The sequence below is a fragment of the Cuculus canorus genome, chromosome 20 (genome assembly GCF_017976375.1).
Source record: "Cuculus canorus isolate bCucCan1 chromosome 20, bCucCan1.pri, whole genome shotgun sequence".
Classification (NCBI taxonomy): Eukaryota; Metazoa; Chordata; class Aves; order Cuculiformes; family Cuculidae; genus Cuculus; species Cuculus canorus.
Window position 1 is genome coordinate 3894431 of NC_071420.1, and position 19648 is coordinate 3914078.

At 45.4% G+C, this 19648-nt stretch overlaps 1 protein-coding gene across 3 annotated transcripts; it reads right to left on the reverse strand.

Annotated features, from left to right (window-relative positions):
- Positions 1–1735: 1735 nt before the first annotated feature.
- Positions 1736–19368, reverse strand: LOC104057149 (transient receptor potential cation channel subfamily V member 2). 3 transcript variants are annotated; one of them, XR_008453094.1, is made up of 19 exons: positions 18988–19368; positions 18605–18788; positions 17019–17314; positions 16236–16369; positions 15757–15909; positions 14976–15116; positions 14203–14501; positions 13596–13772; positions 12783–12941; positions 12572–12667; positions 11975–12045; positions 11119–11284; positions 10291–10357; positions 9903–10210; positions 9388–9506; positions 8505–8599; positions 3250–7736; positions 2402–2484; positions 1742–1876 (listed from the first exon to the last, which is right to left on the reverse strand). XR_008453094.1 is itself a non-coding variant. In XM_054084835.1 (16 exons), exons 2-16 carry the CDS (start codon positions 17255–17257, stop codon positions 7771–7773), a joined length of 2235 nt encoding a protein of 744 aa, XP_053940810.1. In that variant the 5' UTR covers positions 17258–17314; positions 18988–19367; the 3' UTR covers positions 7594–7770. The 3 variants fall into 3 exon arrangements, 1 of the variants encoding a protein (XP_053940810.1); XR_008453095.1 differs by lacking the exon at positions 18605–18788 and having other exon boundaries at positions 1736–1876; XM_054084835.1 differs by lacking the exons at positions 1742–1876; positions 2402–2484; positions 18605–18788 and having other exon boundaries at positions 7594–7781; positions 18988–19367.
- Between the last annotated feature and the right edge of the window lie 280 nt (positions 19369–19648).

The window sequence follows — 19648 nt, forward strand, 5'->3', positions numbered from 1 at the left end:
CTAGCACTGGTAAAAGTTTTTTCTGTATCCCTCTGATGCTGAATTAAAAATAGAATCATTACACAGTGCTTGGAACATAGATTCTATATTTGTTTTTGAAGCATTTCCCCAGCACATAAAAAAAATAGCCCTTATTACCTACTGGAGTCGTTCTCCAGTGATCCCGCAGTAACGTCTTGGAGATCATCACGTGAAGTGAAATCATCACATGGAGTGAAATCAAAGGTCACCCAAAATACTGGAGTCCTGAAGAAATTTTTTTACTCTCTAAAAGGGGGGAAATATCAACAAATACAAGTCAGGATCTCTCTCCTGTCCTTGGGAAAATACACTTCTTTTCATGAGGTTGCTGTAAAGAGGATTTTGTAACGCTCCTGAGATGAAAAACATGGACCCGTAACGGATGGGCCGGCCGGCAAAAGGCTCTGCTGTTGTCTAGGCAGCGCCTGGACGCAGCTCCCTGCCCGAGCAGGCAGGAGAATCTCAGCTGAGGAGCAGCTCTGCTGCAGAAACCTGTGGAGTCACCTAAACCATCGACATCTGTAGATTTCTCACCCACTGATGCAAACGGAAGTCCTTCCTCCCAAGCTCTTCCTACAAAAACACAAGCTTTTCCCTCTCAAGGTGTACTGGAGCCAATTCCCAACAAGACACGTGCCTAAGAAAAAGAACTCTTAATCTTGTATTTATCACCGTTCGAGGTGTAAATGCCACCAAAAGAGGAGCTGTTTGAAAGCTGAACTTCAAGGGGGGGCTCCAGCTGCAATATCCAGGTCTCCAATGCTGGCTACAGTAGAGCCAAACATTGCAAAAAGGGAGACCACCTGCACGTTTAAGCGTCCTTTCAAGGTGAGCAAACTGAAAAACATGTAAGGAGGAAATTTGTTGATAGCAAACATAGCAGGAGTAGCCCTTACATGGGAAAAACAAATCTTGCTGCACACTTACGATGGCTAAAGGTGAACAATAAAGCCCTAAACAGTACAATAAGAAGCTCAAGACACCAGCTGACTCTCAGAACAAAAGCTTGAGCCTTCTGCATCGAAAGCACGCACGTTCTCCCACAGAAGGATCATCTCTGGACAGCCCTACGCAAGCGCACGCACTGAAGCACAGTCTTTCCTGAAATCAGTAGCAAACTGAGTTGGTGCCCAGCTTTTTCACAGCAGAAACCATCCCATCCTCTCCACCCTGTTACAGAAATAAGCCACAAGAGGGTGCAGGTTATTTGATTTCTTATAGATGCCCGGACTGTTTTCTTCTTCCAACAATCACATCTGTGCCCTGCACACGTTTCAGCAGTGCACCAAAGAGGTCTGCTGTTGAAGTTCACGTCTCGGTCAAAATGACCCGATTAACTTATATCCTGTATACCGCGTAACGGATTTGGTTTACTACATCTCCCAGGAAGCAAAATTTTCACAGCTACGCGTGCACGTGGTTATTGCAAAGAACACCGCTTGGCAAAGCAAGGTCTACACCAACACGTTACCTATGTACGGGCAAAAGAGGTGATTTTATCACACTGGGGTAAGAGTACACCTTAGGTACAGAATGGGTTTAATTCTTATTTATATTCTAATGACTAAGGACCGCTGCCTTCATCCCGCAGTCCTCTACCATACAGGGAGAGCTCAGTTAGTGAGAGCCCAGCAGAGGAATGTTTTATTTGTCACTGCTTAGGCATGGTTGGAAAATCCCCAACATGGAGTGTTTACGCTATCAGTGTTTTTACCTCTGTCTCCAGGCGATAGACGTAAACCCTTCCTTCTTCCCCTTGAACGTGATAAAATAGAGCTCCAACAAGGAGAAGATCTGTCACCCCATCGTGGTTCACATCTAGCGGGCAGAGCTCAGATCCAAAATAAGATCCAACCTGTGCTCCAGAAAAAGCCAAGCAGTTCTTTCACTGGAATTGTCTATATATAGCTTTGTAGAATTCATGTCTTTTGCAGCAGTAAGGCAATTTTTAGAACAAACCATCACGTATCTACTTATATGTGGATCATTTCCCTATTATTTACTTTATTGCAGTCATCCTCAGGGACAGGTCCTGTAACCAGTTTAGCAGTAACAAAGTCATTATTCAAGAATTTGACAGGGGAAAAAGAACACCACAGCCGATGATCTCTTTCCCCATGAGCCATGAGAACAGAACATAAATACAGTACACCCCATTTAGCTAAGTTTCTTCCTAAGTCTTTTTCCAAATTTCATCATTTTTTTGTGATGTTCCCACAGCATCATGGAGTGAACAAAGACTCTGTAATCCGCATTTGGCTAAATGGGATGCTGGCGTAAGACTCTAAGTGTGTCTAGAGGAGAAAATGTGCCGCTGGAGCAAATACGAGGTGCGCAGCCCACCTGCCCCCCGCTGGCCCTGGGCAGTGAAGCACTGTACCTGTTCTCTCTGCAGGGTTTGTTTTAAGCTGCCATCCTAAAACACCAACATCTTCCGACCAACATCTTTGCAGCAAACCTGAGCTGGAGAAAGCAGATGGCAAAGCCAAAGCTGGTTAGATCTAAGGCAGGATCCCCAAGTCCCGCAGAGTGCCAAGTTTGATCCCAAACTTCACTGCAGAAACACAGAAAGCATAGATTGCAAGTAAGAGGGACATCAACTGCTTTTATCCCTCTGTCTCTATCCTACATTTGTATTCCGGTGGTCCCTTTTGGACCAGCTTCAGGATCTGACTTCATGTCCTTTGGCTCAATATAATGATTCCTCTGTCAGAATTTCCCATATTTATCTCTCTGGCTAGACCTTTTGTGACCTCGGGACTCAGCCTCACTTTGTCTCCAGACCTACTTAAATCACGGAAAGTAATGGCTTATAAGTCTCACTCCATATTTTTGCGTGCACTGTTTCAAGGTGCCCTGAGAGATTTGCCTCGTAAAATACCTAACCATGCTTCTGGCATGAAAACCCACTCCTAGCTCCTCCACTTCTCTCTTCAGCTCCTCCCTAGCTCAGTAACATTTAATTCTTGCCTTAGAATATGTAGAATTATTACCAGTGTCACCATGAAGTTTAAAAAGCAATAATTATGGGAATTAGGAGACCTTCCATTCTCCATTAGAGCTCTGATCCATCCTGCCTATCAGGTCGTGAGACTGAGGAGGAGCTTTCAAGGAGTCTGTTAGTGACATTTTAATAAAACCGCAGATGCAAAAACCAACTAAAAGGTAAACATGAAAGGTCATTTTTAGCAGGGTCTCCATTTCTGTCCATCAACACCTTTAGCATACCTGGAACAAGAGGAGCTGTCTGGAAAAGCCACCAGGGTCTAGGTTCGTCCCGTCCACCTTGTCCTTTGGTGCATGCTCCGTGGACACGCCACAATGACATTGAAATGTGCAGATTGACTCGAGGGCATTCACAGCACGATTTAAGAGAGAGGTCAGTTCTCTGATGGTCATTTTTTAATGCAAGAGCCTTCCCCCCACCCCTCACACATGCACACAGAACACTCGGCATTCCCCTTTTATTTTGTATTTTATTGGTGTCAGAAACATTGACATTTTACGGCAGGACACCCAAGGTATGTTAAGGCACTCTGCACGTCTCTTCTCCCATCAACCAGCAATTCTTTGGCTTCTGCTGATCCCTTATCTCGCTATACCGTGACCCTAGTCTGGACCAGAATTACTCCCTTATAGTTTGTACTATCAGAGTTCTGAGTAATCCGTTCTCATTTGGATGCAGTGTGTTGTTATTACAATGCTAAATGAGCTGATACACCAAACGCTGAGCAATCAGAAGAGTTAACTGCATAGGAAACCCTTTGGGAGGGGAAAGAGGAGAAAGCCATTCCAGAGACGTGGTCCTCTTTGCCCAGAAAGTGTAAATTTTCCCAGCATTCTCAGAAATGAGCACAACCAATCACAGCTGCTTTCTAACTGCCTCTTGCCCTCTTCCGCCAAGGATTCCCTGGGTTTAACAACCATCCTCACAGGCCAGAAACGCTGTAAAACTCCCCATCTCATGAGTCCAAAACGAAAAAGACTACATCAGAGGAGGAAGCGAAGCAAACAGTCTGTGCTCTCGGATTTCAACAACAGAGAGGCGCCAGCCACGAGGCAGCCGCAGACTGAGGCTTTGCCTGGTCCTGTCTGGCCCTGATTATATTCATGCTGCTGAAGTAGATGTGAGGTTGCAAAGCGGAACCATTTTCTTTTAAAATGTCCTTCCCCTCCTACACTTTTATTTTATTTATTTTTTTTTTTTTAGTCCCAGAGCAACAAATGAAATTTCTGAAGTGCAGCAAAGAACCCAACCGTTACCCACAAGAACAGCCCGGCTGAGCAATCCGCCAGCTGCATCGCTTCAGAAACAGCTCTGTGCAGCTTACGGAGACTTACAGAAAGCATCTGGTCTTTGTCTGAGCCCTTTTGCTTGTCATATTTCAAAGCCTCCCTTTGCTATCTCCAGAGGGAACGGCAACTATGCTCCGTGGGGTCACGGAAAGACGGAGAGGGAATCAACTGAGACACAGAATGACCTCCTGCAACTGGCTTCAGCTTCAAAGCACATATTGGAAAAAAAACAACAATAAAATAAAACGTACAAAGCATTTGAGGAACAAGAAAGTCTTGATTCTACTTATACCCCTGAGGAAAAGGGCCTTATGGGGAATTAGGAACCACACAAATCAGACGTTCAGTTTTCTTTTAAGAAAACTACACAGCTAAGCAGCAAAACAGATCCCTGTGCAGTGGGGCATTTGGAGGTGGTACAGGGGCCCCAGAGAGCAAGGACCAGGCCAAGTGTGCTCAAGCAGAGGAGGAGTCTGCAAGCAACAAGGTCTGCATTTATCTCCCAGCCCTGTCAGGAACCGAGAAACTTTGACCGAAGTTGACAGGAGGGTTTGAGCATCCATAACCCTGCATGGAAAGTAATAAGAGCTGCTGGCATCTGTTCTCCATGTCCTGGCTGGGACCTCGGAGTCTGCGTGGCTCGTACAGAGAAAAAAAATAGGAGAGCAGAGGAATAGCTGTGGTTTCTAATATTTGTGAAAGACTTCTCTTTTCTCAGAGGAGAGCACTGCAAAGGCTCCCTGTTTGCGTAGGGGTGGATTCACACGCATGCGGGTTCACCCGTCACAAGAGGCAGAAGGCAGAGTGCGGTTCTTCTGCTGATAACTTTTTGTGTAAATGACTGAAGTGTTTCCTGGAAAAACATTCTGATCTATTAAAAATGGATCCCACAGTCCTGCTGGTCCCTCAAATCTCTGAGCTAGCCGCATGTCCTTCCTCTTGCAAGGAACTGTAGACATCCCACAAAATAACCCCCAGCCAGCCTTCCTCTTTGCAATGTGCCCAAACTAGGAGGTGGCTCCGATGGTGAAACCAAAGAGGAGCCTCTTGCATTAAGGATGCAGAAAACCAGGAGGTTACTGATATTGAGATTAGCCTCAATAGAGCTAACTCAGCTCTACAGGAGGGACCACACTGCAGGGAGACAGTAACTCCTCAAAAATCTCCTTTTTTTCCATAGTGCAAAGATCTGTACAGCAGCCTGGGCACTGCTAAATCTTCTGACCAGTCTGACACCTCTGTTTTTCTGCTGTCCATCAGCTTGAGAGGGCTGGGACTGGTGGTCTGTGACACCCAAGGAAGGTCTAAGTCCCATTCCACACCAGGTACCAGATGTTTAGGAATATTTTTATGCAGATCGAAAGGTAAACTCACACTGCAAGCTTAAGAAAGGGATTTAAAGAGAAGCAGGTTCAAGGAATGGCTGAAGAGGCAGGTTATCGTGAAAGCAAATTGTCACAGCCCACAGCTACCACAATCGCAACCAGTCAGCAAGATCTCTCTTTTGTTGTTTATTAAGACTCCAGACAGGGCTGGCAGAGCAGATTCTGCATTTCGTGAGAATCTCAAAGCATCCCTCCCACTGCAAAGCACCGTGCACAGCAGCAGAGTACCATGTGCCAGATGATCTTTTTGTGCAATACCAGCCCCTTGCCAAATCTTGGGAACACTTAGGACAAAGCCATAGATGGAAAAAGCAGCTGAAGGCTTCACAAGGCAAAAAAGCAGCAGATGCTGGAGTGGGAAAAGTTAGTTACAATTCAGATACCCAGTGCAGTGAAGCTGCAGAGGGAATTGCCCGCGATAGAGGAAAAACCCGTTAGAAGTGACATGGAATGAGTTTTCAAAGCAATGTTTTTGCTGCCAGTCACATGCATGTAGTAGGCAACAGGATTAAGATGATTCTCTCCAAAAGACAAATCTCCTAACTTCCCTTGCTCAGAGTAGAAATTGGAGGCAGATTTTGGAGTTGCATAGTTTATCTTACTGAAGGAAAGATACTGCCAACAGTTGAAGCCTGCAGCTTTTTCAGGGGCATCACCAGCCATTCCCTTCATGAAAAACACATGCAGTGCAACACCAGCTGTTACACTTTCAGATGTGGCTGCACAAACTGATATGAAGTCAGGCAAAACAAGAGTCAACGTGCATTGCAGCGAGGTCAGCACAGCACTGGGTGAAACACACTCAGGAATTTCATAAGGCCTTGTATCCATGCTGGTCACATCTTCTCTTACATTTTGAGAGAGGTTGAAGTTCTGAAAATGTATCCCAAGGATGAACATTTTCAATTAAGTAAACTGTCAGTATAGCAAGTTTAAAGGAATACTACATGTTATTGTTTTTAAATACAGGCTTAAAGTAAGACAGCTCATTTTTATCTCTTTTCCACAGTACGCTTCCCACCCTGCCCGAGGCAGCGTGCACACTGCAAAAAGCAATAAGGTCCTTGTAATCATTTACAGGAACACAGGATGCCCACTAAGACTGGCAGGAAACGTGAAGCACATGATGCATTTTAACCCATCTGCCTCTCAGAAGCCACATGCAGGATTCTGCTGCTGTTCTCTACAGTCAGAGCAACCTGTGAAAGACGGATGGTTCAGAAATTCACTGTGTGAAGTTACAGGTCCAGTTAATCCATGCCACTTCCATACTGTTAAGCAAAAGTGTTCATTGTGCATATCGCACAAATGATTTCGTTATAATACTGCAAAATGGGAATTCTGATGTGGGTTCAGCACTCAGCACTGCAGGGGCTGACACAAAGGCAGCATGGCTCTTGATGACTGAAGATTAGTTGTCCGCTCTTGCCTCACACCAAGAATTTTTGCACAGAAGCCAACTCCATCCTTAGTGACTTTTTATGACTCTACAACACTCTTTATTCCAAAGCACTTCAGTGAAGTCTCTTGTGGTAAAAGAATACTGGTCGACCCGTTGTTAGATAGGTCGCTCCATCCTTTGCTTCTCTATGGCGAAGAGCATTGTTTCTATACAGCTCAGAAAGCACTGCCTTCCCAAACCACTCCCCTCTGCCCCAGTGAACTCGCTTTTACACCTTTAGACACGGTAATAAGAAAGCGTCAGGCAGAGAAAGTTGAGTAAAAATAGTTTCTTCAGGGGAAATTAATGATTAAAGTGCATGGAAGTACTTAAAGCCACAGGCTGAAACACAGTCTTCAATAAAATGCACTTTAATCCTGATAATGCCTTCAGTCCTTCCAGCAGCCATAGGGAGAACCACTCCTTTGAAGATGGGAGCAAGGTTGCAAGCCAGAAAACCTGCTAAAGATTTCTTGTTTGTCCCTCTAGAGGCATCATCTCAGTTGTTGATAGCTGGGGCTGCAAGAGTGACTGCTCCTCTGAAACAGCTGATCTCAAATGTTTCTGTGGCATCCGTTTCAATGATCTCGTCTCTACAGCAGGAGACAGAAGAACAGCAGCCCTTCATCAGCAGGAGGCTGACAAAGGGGACAGCTTTTAGAAGGGCACAGGTGTGGGAAAAACCCAGCATACACCAGACAGTATTTTAAGTGCTGCAACCACCCCACTCCTAGAAAACTGGCATCTAGGAACAATCTACGCAGGAAGAGCAGGAGACCACGTTTAAATCCAGCGGAGCTTCTGCCCAAGCTCTGCCAGGCTGAACAAAGTATTTCTAGAGAAAGGAACAGCTCTCCATTTTCCACCCAGAGTCGCGTCCCACATGTAACAGGGGAAGCAAAAGTAATTATCTTAGGCAGAATCTGACAAAGTTGCCACTGTTAATGCCCTGCTTTGTGGTCTAAAAGCCCTGTGATTTTAACGCTTGCAGTATGAGTGGGCCTAAATTTTATCTTCCCTAGAAAAAGCACCATGCACTTGGGCTACTGAGTCAAAGGGAAGAAGAGCCTTTGCTTTTCTCAGCAGCATTTCCTGCCCATTTCTACCAGAGGTGAGTAGGAATGGCATCTCCTTCATTCTCACTATTTGTTCCCAAACTCTAACCAGGCCCGTACCTCCTCTAATTCTTTATTTGCTCAGCCCACAAGAGATGCTCCTGAGGGATGCTGTGTGGAGGCCATTTCATGAGCGAGCTCGCCTGCCAAACTTTCTGTTACCAAAGACCTAATAATATGCCAAGAGTGGTTGCTGAGCAGGAAGCTAAAAAGATACTGGAGACATTTCTTCATTATTTAATTTACCTTCTGGATTTGTTCCTGAATCACTGGTGTTTCCAGGGTCTTCCTTAAGAACTCCCACATCCTTTGCCCAATTTGTCCATTTAATTTCCTCTACTCTGGAGAGAGAAAACGTGACACTGATGCATGAGGCTCAGCATTTCAATGCAGATCTCATTGTCACACAGCATCCCAACCCAGCTGATCCCGGCAACACAATCCTAATGGCTTGGCTGTAGCAACAAGACCCTACAGAGTTTATCTTTGAGTAAAGACCTCCACTAGTCTTAGCACCACAAGGTAAGTATCTTCTCCCCCAGCATGTTTTGTGCTGGTCTTTGTTGCTCGCTTTAAAACATGCCAGTTCCTCCCAGAGGACACAACTAATAAAGAGAAGGCTCCCGGGTTCTGCTTCCTCTATGTGCTCCATAACACCCTGGAGTTGCAGAAGTGCTGCCTGCAGTTCAGTTCACCGGGAGGAGAAGGGTTCGTCCACTCTCCAGCCCCTACACCTGCGAGGAAGGGTGCTGCCACCTTGTGTTGCACTCCAGTGGCATGTTCTGAGCGAAGGGGCCACCACCAGCCCGCATCCCTCCCAGCACAGCCCACCCTGGGCACTGTTCTACTTGCGGCATCATTGCAGACACTCTGCAGCCATAACCACTTGCACAGATGTGGGTTAAACAGGACAGCTCTTGGTGACAGCATATCTCGGTGACAACTCGGCGGCTCAGCTAGCTCTGAAACTTCTACCATTGCAATCAGCGACCACTTTGCACGCACCCACGATCATGTGGATGAGTCACTCTGTTGAGCAGTGCTGAAGTTCCCGGTGCGGTTCAGCTTATGAATCACAGGAACTCGTTACTAGGCTGGAGGGTAAGGGACAATGGTTCCTCTGTCTCACCTGAAACACCACCTCTCATCTTTCTTATTGAGGCCCACTGACATGAAGCAGCCGGATCTCCTCTTCCCACCTTGGCGCCACAGCCAGGCCTTCTCTATTTCTAGAATAGCAATAGCCCTCTGAAAGAAAAAGTTCATGTTAGAGACAAAACAGGGCATAGAGAGACCAGTCCTTCTTTTTGATTACAACTTCCTCAATAAGCAACTACTTTGACTTAGACAATCACTTCTGAACCCAATCCCAAAGTGCTCCTTAGCTTAATCGTCGCAGTCAGTTACTTTCTCAAGTTACCCGTGCACGTGGATCTGGACTGGCTGGTAGCCGTGCAAACAGCACCAGTTTTAAATACATCTAAAACATGACATTAGGGTTTACCCAGAGAGTTGCAAATTTATGCAAAAGAGAAGTTTATAGTTGAGGCTCAGGACAAAGACAGGCACTGTCATCTCTGACACTATGAGATTCCAATAGGAGCTTGGGCCGCGACATAACTGCTGAGTAGCACGGTGTCTCACCTGCAGCTTCCAGACACTTTTGCTATAACCAGAAATATCTGTGACAGTCTCGCTCATGAGCGCAATCAGCATGTTGAGCAAAAGAATATACGTGAGGATCACAAAAAGAAGCAGCAGGAGCATGACAAAGTATCTGAATCTGGCATGTTCATGGAAGTCCAGGTCGCCCATCCCAATGGTGATCTTGAAGAGCTCCAGGGAGACGCTGAGCAGCCCACCGTACATAGCATGGTTCCCAGCGCTCTCCAACTGAGCAAGAGACTTGTTCTGAGGGACCAGAGGAGCATCCCCCATCAGCGTAACCAGAGCTATGAGAAAAACAGAATGTGAATCCTCCTTAGAAAAATATACAGCCTGGCCTACAACCTAAAGCTGAGTAAGTCCTTACCTGCAGCAAAGCCAAAGAGAAAGATCATATAAACCAACAGGAAGCGCAGCAGATCTCTCAGGATGGTCTGAAACACAAATCAGGAGGAATTGCCGTTCTTTATCTCACATGAATTCACCAGGATGATCTCCTGCTCTCACACATGATAAACCAACCCCAGCAACAATACTGAAAACAAGTCAGAAAATGCTTTTAGCCAGTTTAATAAAGTACTAATATACGTTAAATTATTTCCTCAGGTAGGCAACATCATTGGCAGCTTCATCTGAGAGACCTACATGCACTTATGTTTGTATGAATAGGTTATTTGAAACAAATAAATATCATGCCAGGTCCCCAGTATGGCTGTTCATAAATGGTTTCAGCACACACGTCTCTTTCTTCTCCTTCTCCTTTGGGTGTCACACAGTGGTGATCAGAATTCTTCCCTGGCACCTCATTTCAACTCTGCTTTGTCTTGTCTTTCTAGTCTCAGACTCCCCTCTGGACCTGGAAACGCTTCTCAGCCCAAGCACAGATGTTCTAGGGAACTCATGCTGGTTTTGACCGCTAGGTTTGAGTTGGTTTATGACAAACGGGTAAGTTTCAGCTGCTGCCACTTGCGATATTCAAAGATAGAAAACTAGTGGTTTGCCACAATTGTACTTCCTTGGAGACAGTGATCTAATCTCCTTCTGCAACATCTTTACTTCCATGGTCAGTTATTAAGTACCATTTATAGTTTTCACGGTCCCTCTCAAGACCAGTGAGAAGAAAAGTAATTACAGGACTTCCTTTAGTTTCTCACACCAAAAAGCTTTTCAGACTAATTTCTCTCCCAGTACTGACCTTTTGTATCATGACACTGTAGATCCCAGTGCGCTGGAAGCCCCGGGTGTAATACAGCATGTTCACCCATCCCAGGAGGAGGGAGAACACCATCACCGCCACATAGTTTTCTGAGCTTGCACCATACAGAACCGCTGAGAGCAGCAATGAGAAAGCCTGGATGAAGCTGGAGAGGGATAGAATGAGTGACACGGTGACTTGCGTCAACAAAAAGGCCCATTTGTGGATCTGTTCTCTTTTGCAAGAAAAAGCAAACACATTTTATGAGGCTACAGGGAGCAGGCGAAGTGGCAGTTAATCAGATACATAGTGTATATAAGCAAATCTTGCTACAAGCAGACCCACAAATTGTTGTGCAATCTGGTTAATCTCACAGCATGGGAACCCTGAACTGTTTGATGTAACTCACATAACAGATATTAAATGGAAAAAATTGCTAACACTTACAAACACACGTACACATAACATGCACGCACATGCAGCTCTGCACATTTCTCCTCAGAAAACTGAGACATTATTTCCCTTTCAGCCAGTTCTGAGCGACTCAAGAACCTGAGCTCTTTTTCTAACGAGTTTACGTGCTTAACTGTGGAATAACTGAGAATCTGACCTGCACCGTGTTCCACTACAAACCCACGGACAGACTCTACCCAAAGTCCACTACAACAAAGGGTTATGACAAGATGCAGGAGGAAGGAGAAGCAAGAAAGGAAGGGACGGAAAGAGGAGACAGTGGCAGAGAATCGATCTTTCCTGCTCACCGTCTTTCTAGTAATGTTAGGACAACTTAGCTGCATACAGCAGAGAACCAATTTCACCCATGCTTTCATTGTGCAAAAAACCTCAGGAGACATACATCAAGATCTCAATGCAGCTGTCAGAACACATAGTCTTCAGCGACTGACGTCTCCTCCGCAAGTACAGGCTCTAAAAGAGAAAAAATCAATGGCAGCCATTCATCAAAACCAGGGCATGCTACGGAGGGATTCCTGCCCAGCATGGTTATTGCTCAGGGGGAAGATTTGCTCCATAAGCTCCTCTTCATGCTTTCATTTTCAAGAGCCCAAATTTCAGCTAGTCATCCTCCCAAGATGAAAACAGGCCTTCCTTATAAAGGGGAAGGAAAAACAAAGGCTGAATCACAGCTCAGCCCAGCGTCTTTATTAATAGACTGCATTAAATGCCAAGGATGCATTTAAGTACCATAAATCACAGCAATCTCTCGCAATTTTTTGCTGTTGTGAACCAACTTTTCCTTTTGCTCAGCACCCTGGCTTGTGCCACCCCATCACTGCTAGATCGCGCTGGCACCGTCAGTGTCTCAGAGCAGGATTCCCTCCTGCCAGCCACTCATGCAGTCCTGATGTCAGAACTGAATCTCTTGCCTCCACCTCAGTGATATTTTCCCTTTTTTAGCTTTCTTACAATGAAACTAGACAAGAGTTCCCCATACCTGAGCAAAGATGAGATAAATGCCTCCTAGCAAGATAATGATCAGTCCGGAGACCCACAGGAAGCCTCCAGTTGTGAACTCCACTGGAAATGAAGGCTGCAAGAAAAAAACAAACCACTAAAGAGAGGCAGAAGCAGTGATGATAACCACCCACACCTTTTAAACTCATCTCCATCTATTCAGACCTTTCCAGATAAAAGATTTGACCTACCTTTACCCGTGAGGGCTGATAGTATGCAATTGCGGTAAAGATGATCATGAATGACAAGTATGAGACAAAACTGAAGTAGAATCGCTTGGAAGCAAATGTTTCCCATTTTTGCTGAAGCAGTTTGTTCAGTGGCTCCAAAACCACCATCTTGTACCGATTCTATGGAAAAATAAACAACAAAAACGCACCCAAGTATCAACAGGAATGCAAATTCTCCAGAGGTCTTTCTGAGGGTTGGAGTTCAGTGGCTCCAAATAGGGTATTGCTAAGGGTTTATTCAGTCAGGCCTTCCAATATGAAAGAAATCAACCATACCATAACAAGAATGGAGATTGAGATGAGATCTTAGGAAGAAATGTTTTCCTGTAAGGGTGGTGAGGCTCTGGCATAGGTTGCCCAGGAAAGTCATGGCTGCCCCCATCCCTGGAGGTGTTCAAGGCCAGGTTGGATGGGGCTTCGAGCAACCTCATCCTGCCATGACAGGGGGATGGAACTGGATGGGCTTTAAGGTCCCTTCCAACCCAAACCATTCATTCCACTATTCTACGTTACTTCTGCTTGGCTTCGTCAAGGTATTTGAACACACCCAGTCTTAGGACAACCAAAGGATCAAAAATTTCTCTCATATTATAGATTATCAGAGACACACCAAGCAGCCTATGAATAATATAATATGCCAATACTTCCATCATGCATTTACTTTCCAGAAAAAAGATGATGTGAAACACCACATTAACTTGCAATGATTTGCATCATTATTCAGCAAAGGCAGAAAAAATATTGCTGTCTTTGACTTCTAGTCCAAGCACCCACCGGTGTGTCACTGCTGTAGGCCAGGATCTCCAGCACAGAGTTTTCCTCGAAGCTGTCAATTGAGGATAAGTCATAGAGAGACACGTGGATAGGTCCGTAAGTCCATTCAGTGAACTTGCGGGAGAGGTGCCTGTACATCGGATCTTTAATTTCTCTTTGGATGATGTGCTTGAAGATCTGAAGAGAAAACAGATGCATACCAGAAAAATATGTGTGTCATGAAGGTGCAGAATGACACCAGCATAACCAAATCACCTTCAAATAAAGGACATCTGGCTTTTGGCATTATACACTTTGATATAAGCAAACACCAGACTATGTCGCTAAAAGTGGGAAATCTAACAATATCTTGGATCAGCTCTTCCAGGAGTAGAACCAATTTTGGTCCAGATCAGCTGGTGAGAGAACAGCAGCCAGCTGAAAGTCTATAGGACCCAAACTGGAGTGGCCTGGAGTAGACCTTTATTGTCTCCTGTGGCACTGCTACTGTCAGCAGCATTACTGCGGGCTGGGTGCAAGATGATCAAGCCCCACTGCTATGCTGAGGGTGTATGCCAGTCTTCCTTGTTTCTCAGCAACTCCAGAGATTCCCACTAGTTGTCTTTACCTCCACTTTGCCCGTCTTGGCAGCAAGCTGCAGAGGATTTAATCCATCGTAATTCACTATCTCCTCCAGTTTCCATGTTGGGTCAACCTTCACTCCTGCCTTCAAGATCTCAACGTATGTTGTGCTCACAAACTTGGTGTTCTCCTCAGTGTCATCTGCAATCATCACCAGGGCATGGAGGACTGTGTTGCCCTGTGTATCCTGCTCCTGGAGCCTGGCTTTCTGGTGGGGATTGTTTAGGAGATATTCCACCACCTCAAACTGGTTGGTACAAGCAGCCAAGGAGAGGGGAAGTTCACCTGAAGAGATTAGGGCAGTATTTGGAGGGGAAGCAGAAAAGGGTGAAAAAGAATTAAAGAGAAACAAAAACAATTCTAGGAAAATACATTTAGTCTATATTTTTACCTCTGGAACACAGAGCAAGTTCTTTCTCGGTGTCACTAGATTCAGAAAGGGTTGCAGTAAACAACCATTTCTGGGAGCAGCCAGAACACCTTCCCAGAATCCTAATTTAACTCAACTAACCAAGCATTTCTCTCTGTCTGAAACCCCTCAGATGGGATTGAATACACAAAACCAAAGATGATGGCAAATGCTCATTGGACACCTCAGTCTACGAAAGGATCCTGCGATTCAAATAAGTAGAGAGTTTGATTGCAGGACAGCAGAGATGGCAATCCACGGGCAGAGGGGCAAACCCAACTGAGAATCAGTGGCATTGCATACAGTAAGGCAATAAAAAATATGAAGGAACGTGTTCCACATCAACTCACCAAAATAAAAGTAAACTCCTTCTTTCTTCTTCCTGAAGAATTCACCATGGGCTCTGGCATGGACATCAGCTCCATTCTCTACTAAGAGTTTCACTAAATCTAGGTTCCTTTTCTCTATGGCAATGTGGAGCGCTGTCTGGCCTGCGGAAACAGGCAATACCTGTCGCTCAATGCCACTATCAGAGGGAACAAGCAAAAGGCACTTCAGCAACGCGCCGTTACAACGGTCGCTGTGTGTTCTGCACAGCAGCCCTGCAGTCTCGGTGCTGGGCACGGGGTGGGTGGCAATTAATGGCTTTCAACAACGTTCATTGGAAAAGCGCATTGCAGAAACTCAACATAAGACCAAGCAATTCCCACTGCCTGGCACTCAGATCCCCAGCAGCTACGAGAGGGTCAAGATGACCATCCACATACATGATTATGCTGCACATCTGCTATTAGAGAGTAACCCAAACACACTCTGTAATAGCGATACGCTATATCTTTTTCACTTTGAGATGCACTTTTTAACCTTTCCTCTCATATTCTTGGGTTACTAAACATGCATCATTTCTATTTCATAGACCAAGAACAAAGCTGAAGTGTAGAATTCAAGGCTGAAGAAGACGCAGGACCAGAATCAGAAATAAAAGGTGAGCAGGCTGTTATTGGAACTGCACCAGAACTCTGGAACTGCCGTGCTGCATAACCCCTGGCTCCCCTCTTTTCCCTTGTATCTGCACATCTCGCCTGTCTTAACGGGGAAGCTGCTCCGGCAGCATGAGAATAGAAACCTTACCTCTGTAGTAACAGTCAGAGCATGCCACATTGACAAGTGGCCTGGGATTCTGTGTCTTTTGGTCTATTTCCAGCAAAAGTGGGATTGTGTCATTCTTTCCATTTTTTAAGTTCAGCAGGGCTTTCATTAAGCAGGTCTTCCCAGTCCTTGCATCTGGGAGAAAAAGAGTATTCAATAGGTTGTGCATGTACTTTGCACACATCTGTATTGATTCAGCACATAACTGTCTCTGTAGAATCCAATACAATAATTATTTTAAAGGCCTCTCTCAGTATTTATAGTCTGCAGTAGAGGCAAAAGCCTTAAAATTAATAGCATTAATAGCATTCTCCATCCTCAGGTAGGCATTAGGAAAATAAAAGAATAGACTGAGAGCTGGAGGAAGCAAAGAACCATGAACAGGTTCCCCTGCTTCCCTCCTTCATTAACAAGCGCTGCCTCTGCTAACGCTGTTTATGGAGTACCAAAAAGGAACTGACCTGTGTATTCGGAATTGGTGAGAAATTTGGAGGTCCTCCTTAAGTACTCAAGCAAACCATCGAGTGCCTCGGGGCTGCCCCTTGAGACTGCGCTGAAGAGCCTGTCTCTGTCAAAGCGATTTGGGTCCTTTTGGCTACAAAGAAATGCAAAGCGTTAAGAAGTTCTGGAGAGCAGAAGACAAGAGCATGCAATAACTTCTGATGAGATGGTGTAAGAAAGGAGGGAGGCAGAAAAGTTTGTCAGAAAAATCAGGTATTTTATTTCTGAGCCAAGAGAAAAAAAGCAAGACAGTTATTTCCCAGAATTCTCTCAAGGGGCTGCTCCTTCCATCAGTTGGAGCTCTTCCCAGATCCAGTCTGATGTGTAGCCCTGGAACACATCCAGAGCATAAAGACAGAGAAGCCCAAGATAGCTGCAGGACCAAAGTCAGTCCCATCACATGCTGTGAAGTGCTCTGTGAGCTGGTTTACATCCCTCCCTGGAAAGAACAGCTCAGTTGCATGGGGCTCGTACACCCAGCTTGGCCTCTTCAGTTAGATACAGTTAGTTAGATTAGTTCAGATATACCCAATAACCACCACACCATGGACAAACCTTCCAAGTGCAGAAGGAAAGGGCTAATATGACCCCTTCCTTTTTCTAATTACCTCCCAACAGATGCCTGTAATATTCCTACATCACCACTTCTAGTTTAGACTTGGTAAAGTCTTTAAACTCCTTCCAGCAGGGATCAGTACAGATCAACTGGGATTGCACTCTTGTAACACCCAACCGTTACTCACTTGCTGACGAGTCCTGGCCGATAGTTCAGATTAATCTTGACTTTAGGAGGAAAGTCACTGCTCTCCTTCTGATAAGGTGTCTCCAAGGGTCGTGCCTCTCCCTTCTTTCCATGTCCTGATCTTTCTTCCTTTTCGCTAGGCACAGGTTTATCTTCCTGGACACTGTCATCTGTTTCTAGCAATCCCATCAACCTGTTCCTCTGACCTGGGCCTGGCTGCCCATTTGTGAAGTTATCCATTTCTAGTAAAGATGGTTTTGCAGATCACCAGAGAGGTTTCCTGCTAGGACACCAGACCTGAAAGAGAGAGGGAGAATTAGCATGAGCTGTTCACGAACCTAGAACATGTTTGGTGCAGCACAGAGGGGAAAGCATGTTTCTAGGTCCAGCATTCCTACAGCGGGCTACGGGTTCCTTGAGAGAGGGATTCAGTAAAACTCTGCACATTAGGAGTACTTGAATAACGGATCCAGGCTTTAAATAGGGCACCTCTGGAGAAACTGTCCCAAAGCAGTTCATGAAATACAGGCAAAAGGTCTGCAGAACATCTGAACCCCCTTTGTGAGATGACCTCACCTGCTGGCAGCAGCACGGGTTCCTTACATAAAAGGCAAAGTGAGTGGATCTTTAGGAGACTACAATCATTGTTCTAGTCTCCGTACAGCCAACACGGGCTAGTCACCAAGTGGCCAAAAAGATAAGACTAACCGTAGGCGCTCCTTGGACACAGTGATAAGTTTGTTCATGCTCTTTGTTGGGAAGTATTACATTATTTCTACAGGGAAAACAAATGCACGAATTATGTTCCACTGATGCATTCTCACATTTCATCCTGGGGCAAAACGAGAGGGATCTTCCCACATTTGGAATTGTTGGCAATCCACATGAGCAAAAGCTTTGAACTTCCATCTACACAGCGGGGGCAAACACACCCCCCCAGCTGCCATGGGGACACTCGCAGCTCTCCTCAGAGCAAAGCTGCATCCAGATCTGCTGTACGAAGAGCATCAGTACTCAGAGCAGCCCGCCCGCCCACTTCTCTCATCTAATATGTACTCATTTTTCGCTCTTTTGAGGCTTATTTTCATGCATATCTGGATACACCTCAGGCCCACACCCAATGCGAGCGATCTGTGGTCAGCAAATGACTGCAGATTCACACACAGTTTGTGAGGCAGCAAGGAAACATCCACAATTACCAACCTGAAGCAGAGCTGTTCTTAATAGCTCCTCCTTATTCACATGTATTCCCTCCAAACGGTTAACAGGTTCTCTCTGAAGAGAGATCTCCCTTGCTGGGACTACAGCCAGACTCCATCGTCTGTACCAGCAAAGAGGTAAATGGGCATAGCATATGCATTCTGGTTTAGATCAGGATACGGAGAAACAGTTCTAGCCAGAAAACAGCCACAAAACATCTTTATGTAGCTCACAGCAAGAAATCCAATGGCTGATTTCAAGATAAACTGTTATGATAATTCAGCCACTCAGTTTAGTCTGTGCTCTAATAACAAATATTCCTCTGCACACACAGGCATACAACCTATCAACCCATTTCAGGCTTATTCCCTCCCCTAAAACACTTACTGGTATGTTTGCCGGTTCTTTAGTGGGCTATTTGCACTTCTACGATAGTTTGCTTGTGCTTTTCTGTCTTCCTTTTCCCAAAATCATTTCTCAGCTGCAGTTTCCATCTCCACACAGCGCTCAAGAGAGTTATTTATTGTCAGTCTTATACAGATAGTCTGTCTGGTTTAAAAGCAAAATTGTCCTAAAAAAAAAGAACCCTATAATATATACATCCACTTCGTGCATCCCTGGGAAACAGAGAGAGCGCTCTCTGTTTGCCAGCTCAACTCTGACTTCTCTCCAAGAGCCAAGCCGTTTCTTTCTGCGACTTTACCAAGCCATTTTGAGTAGCGCAGTACAAAAAAGCTCTGCTGTCAAAAGAGGAAGAGCACAGCACTTACCCCAAGTTCCTGCAAGCTCCACCCAAGAACTGATCTGACAAGGAGTCCCAATGGATCCTTCCGAGGGCAAAGAATCTCTCAGTAGAAGCCAAGTCACAGACCAACAAGTGTTAATAAGCATGAAAGCAGAACCCGAATTATTTACATCCATGGGTGACAGTCCTCCTCTTCTGCAGAGAAGACCTCGCTCATATTAACACTCTATTAACGGCACAGACTTGAATTCCTAGTTGGTGGTGGTCCATGAGAGAATCCAGGCGACTTGTGAGAAGGAATAACCAGGGATTAATGCTATCTACTCAACTGTACAGCATTTTGCAAAGCAAAGAAGCGCTTGCACAGGAAATGACTAGATGAATTCTCAGTAAAAGAGAGAGCCAATGAGTGCAGTGCTCTTATATGGGAACGCTGGCTGGCTAGTGCAAATTCATAATGCTTAACCCCTGCCTGCACGTACGGAGGCGATGGCTCGTGGCTTTCAATAACAGCTTTCTTGGATCTCAAGGGAGGTGGCTGACATGACCCTGAGAGCGCTAGAGCCCGCGGTTTAGTTGTGAGGTTTGTCACAAGGCTCCCTCAGCCCCAGGACAAGCAAGTATGCACCGAAACATCGAAGGTCAACTGTTTCTGTGGGAAGCCAGTTCTCCTCACACTTCGCACA

Bases quoted from the DNA above. Each gene is read 5' to 3' on its own strand.
- LOC104057149 (XM_054084835.1), bottom strand. From the start codon at position 17,257: ATGGATAACTTCACAAATGGGCAGCCAGGCCCAGGTCAGAGGAACAGG. The intron at 16,370-17,018 runs GTGAGTAACGGT...ATTTCTTTGTAG, and splicing joins CGGCCAGGACTCGTCAGCAA to CCAAAAGGACCCAAATCGCT. The intron at 8,600-9,387 runs GTGAGACAGAGG...TTCTCTCTCCAG, and splicing joins GATGAGAGGTGGTGTTTCAG to AGTAGAGGAAATTAAATGGA.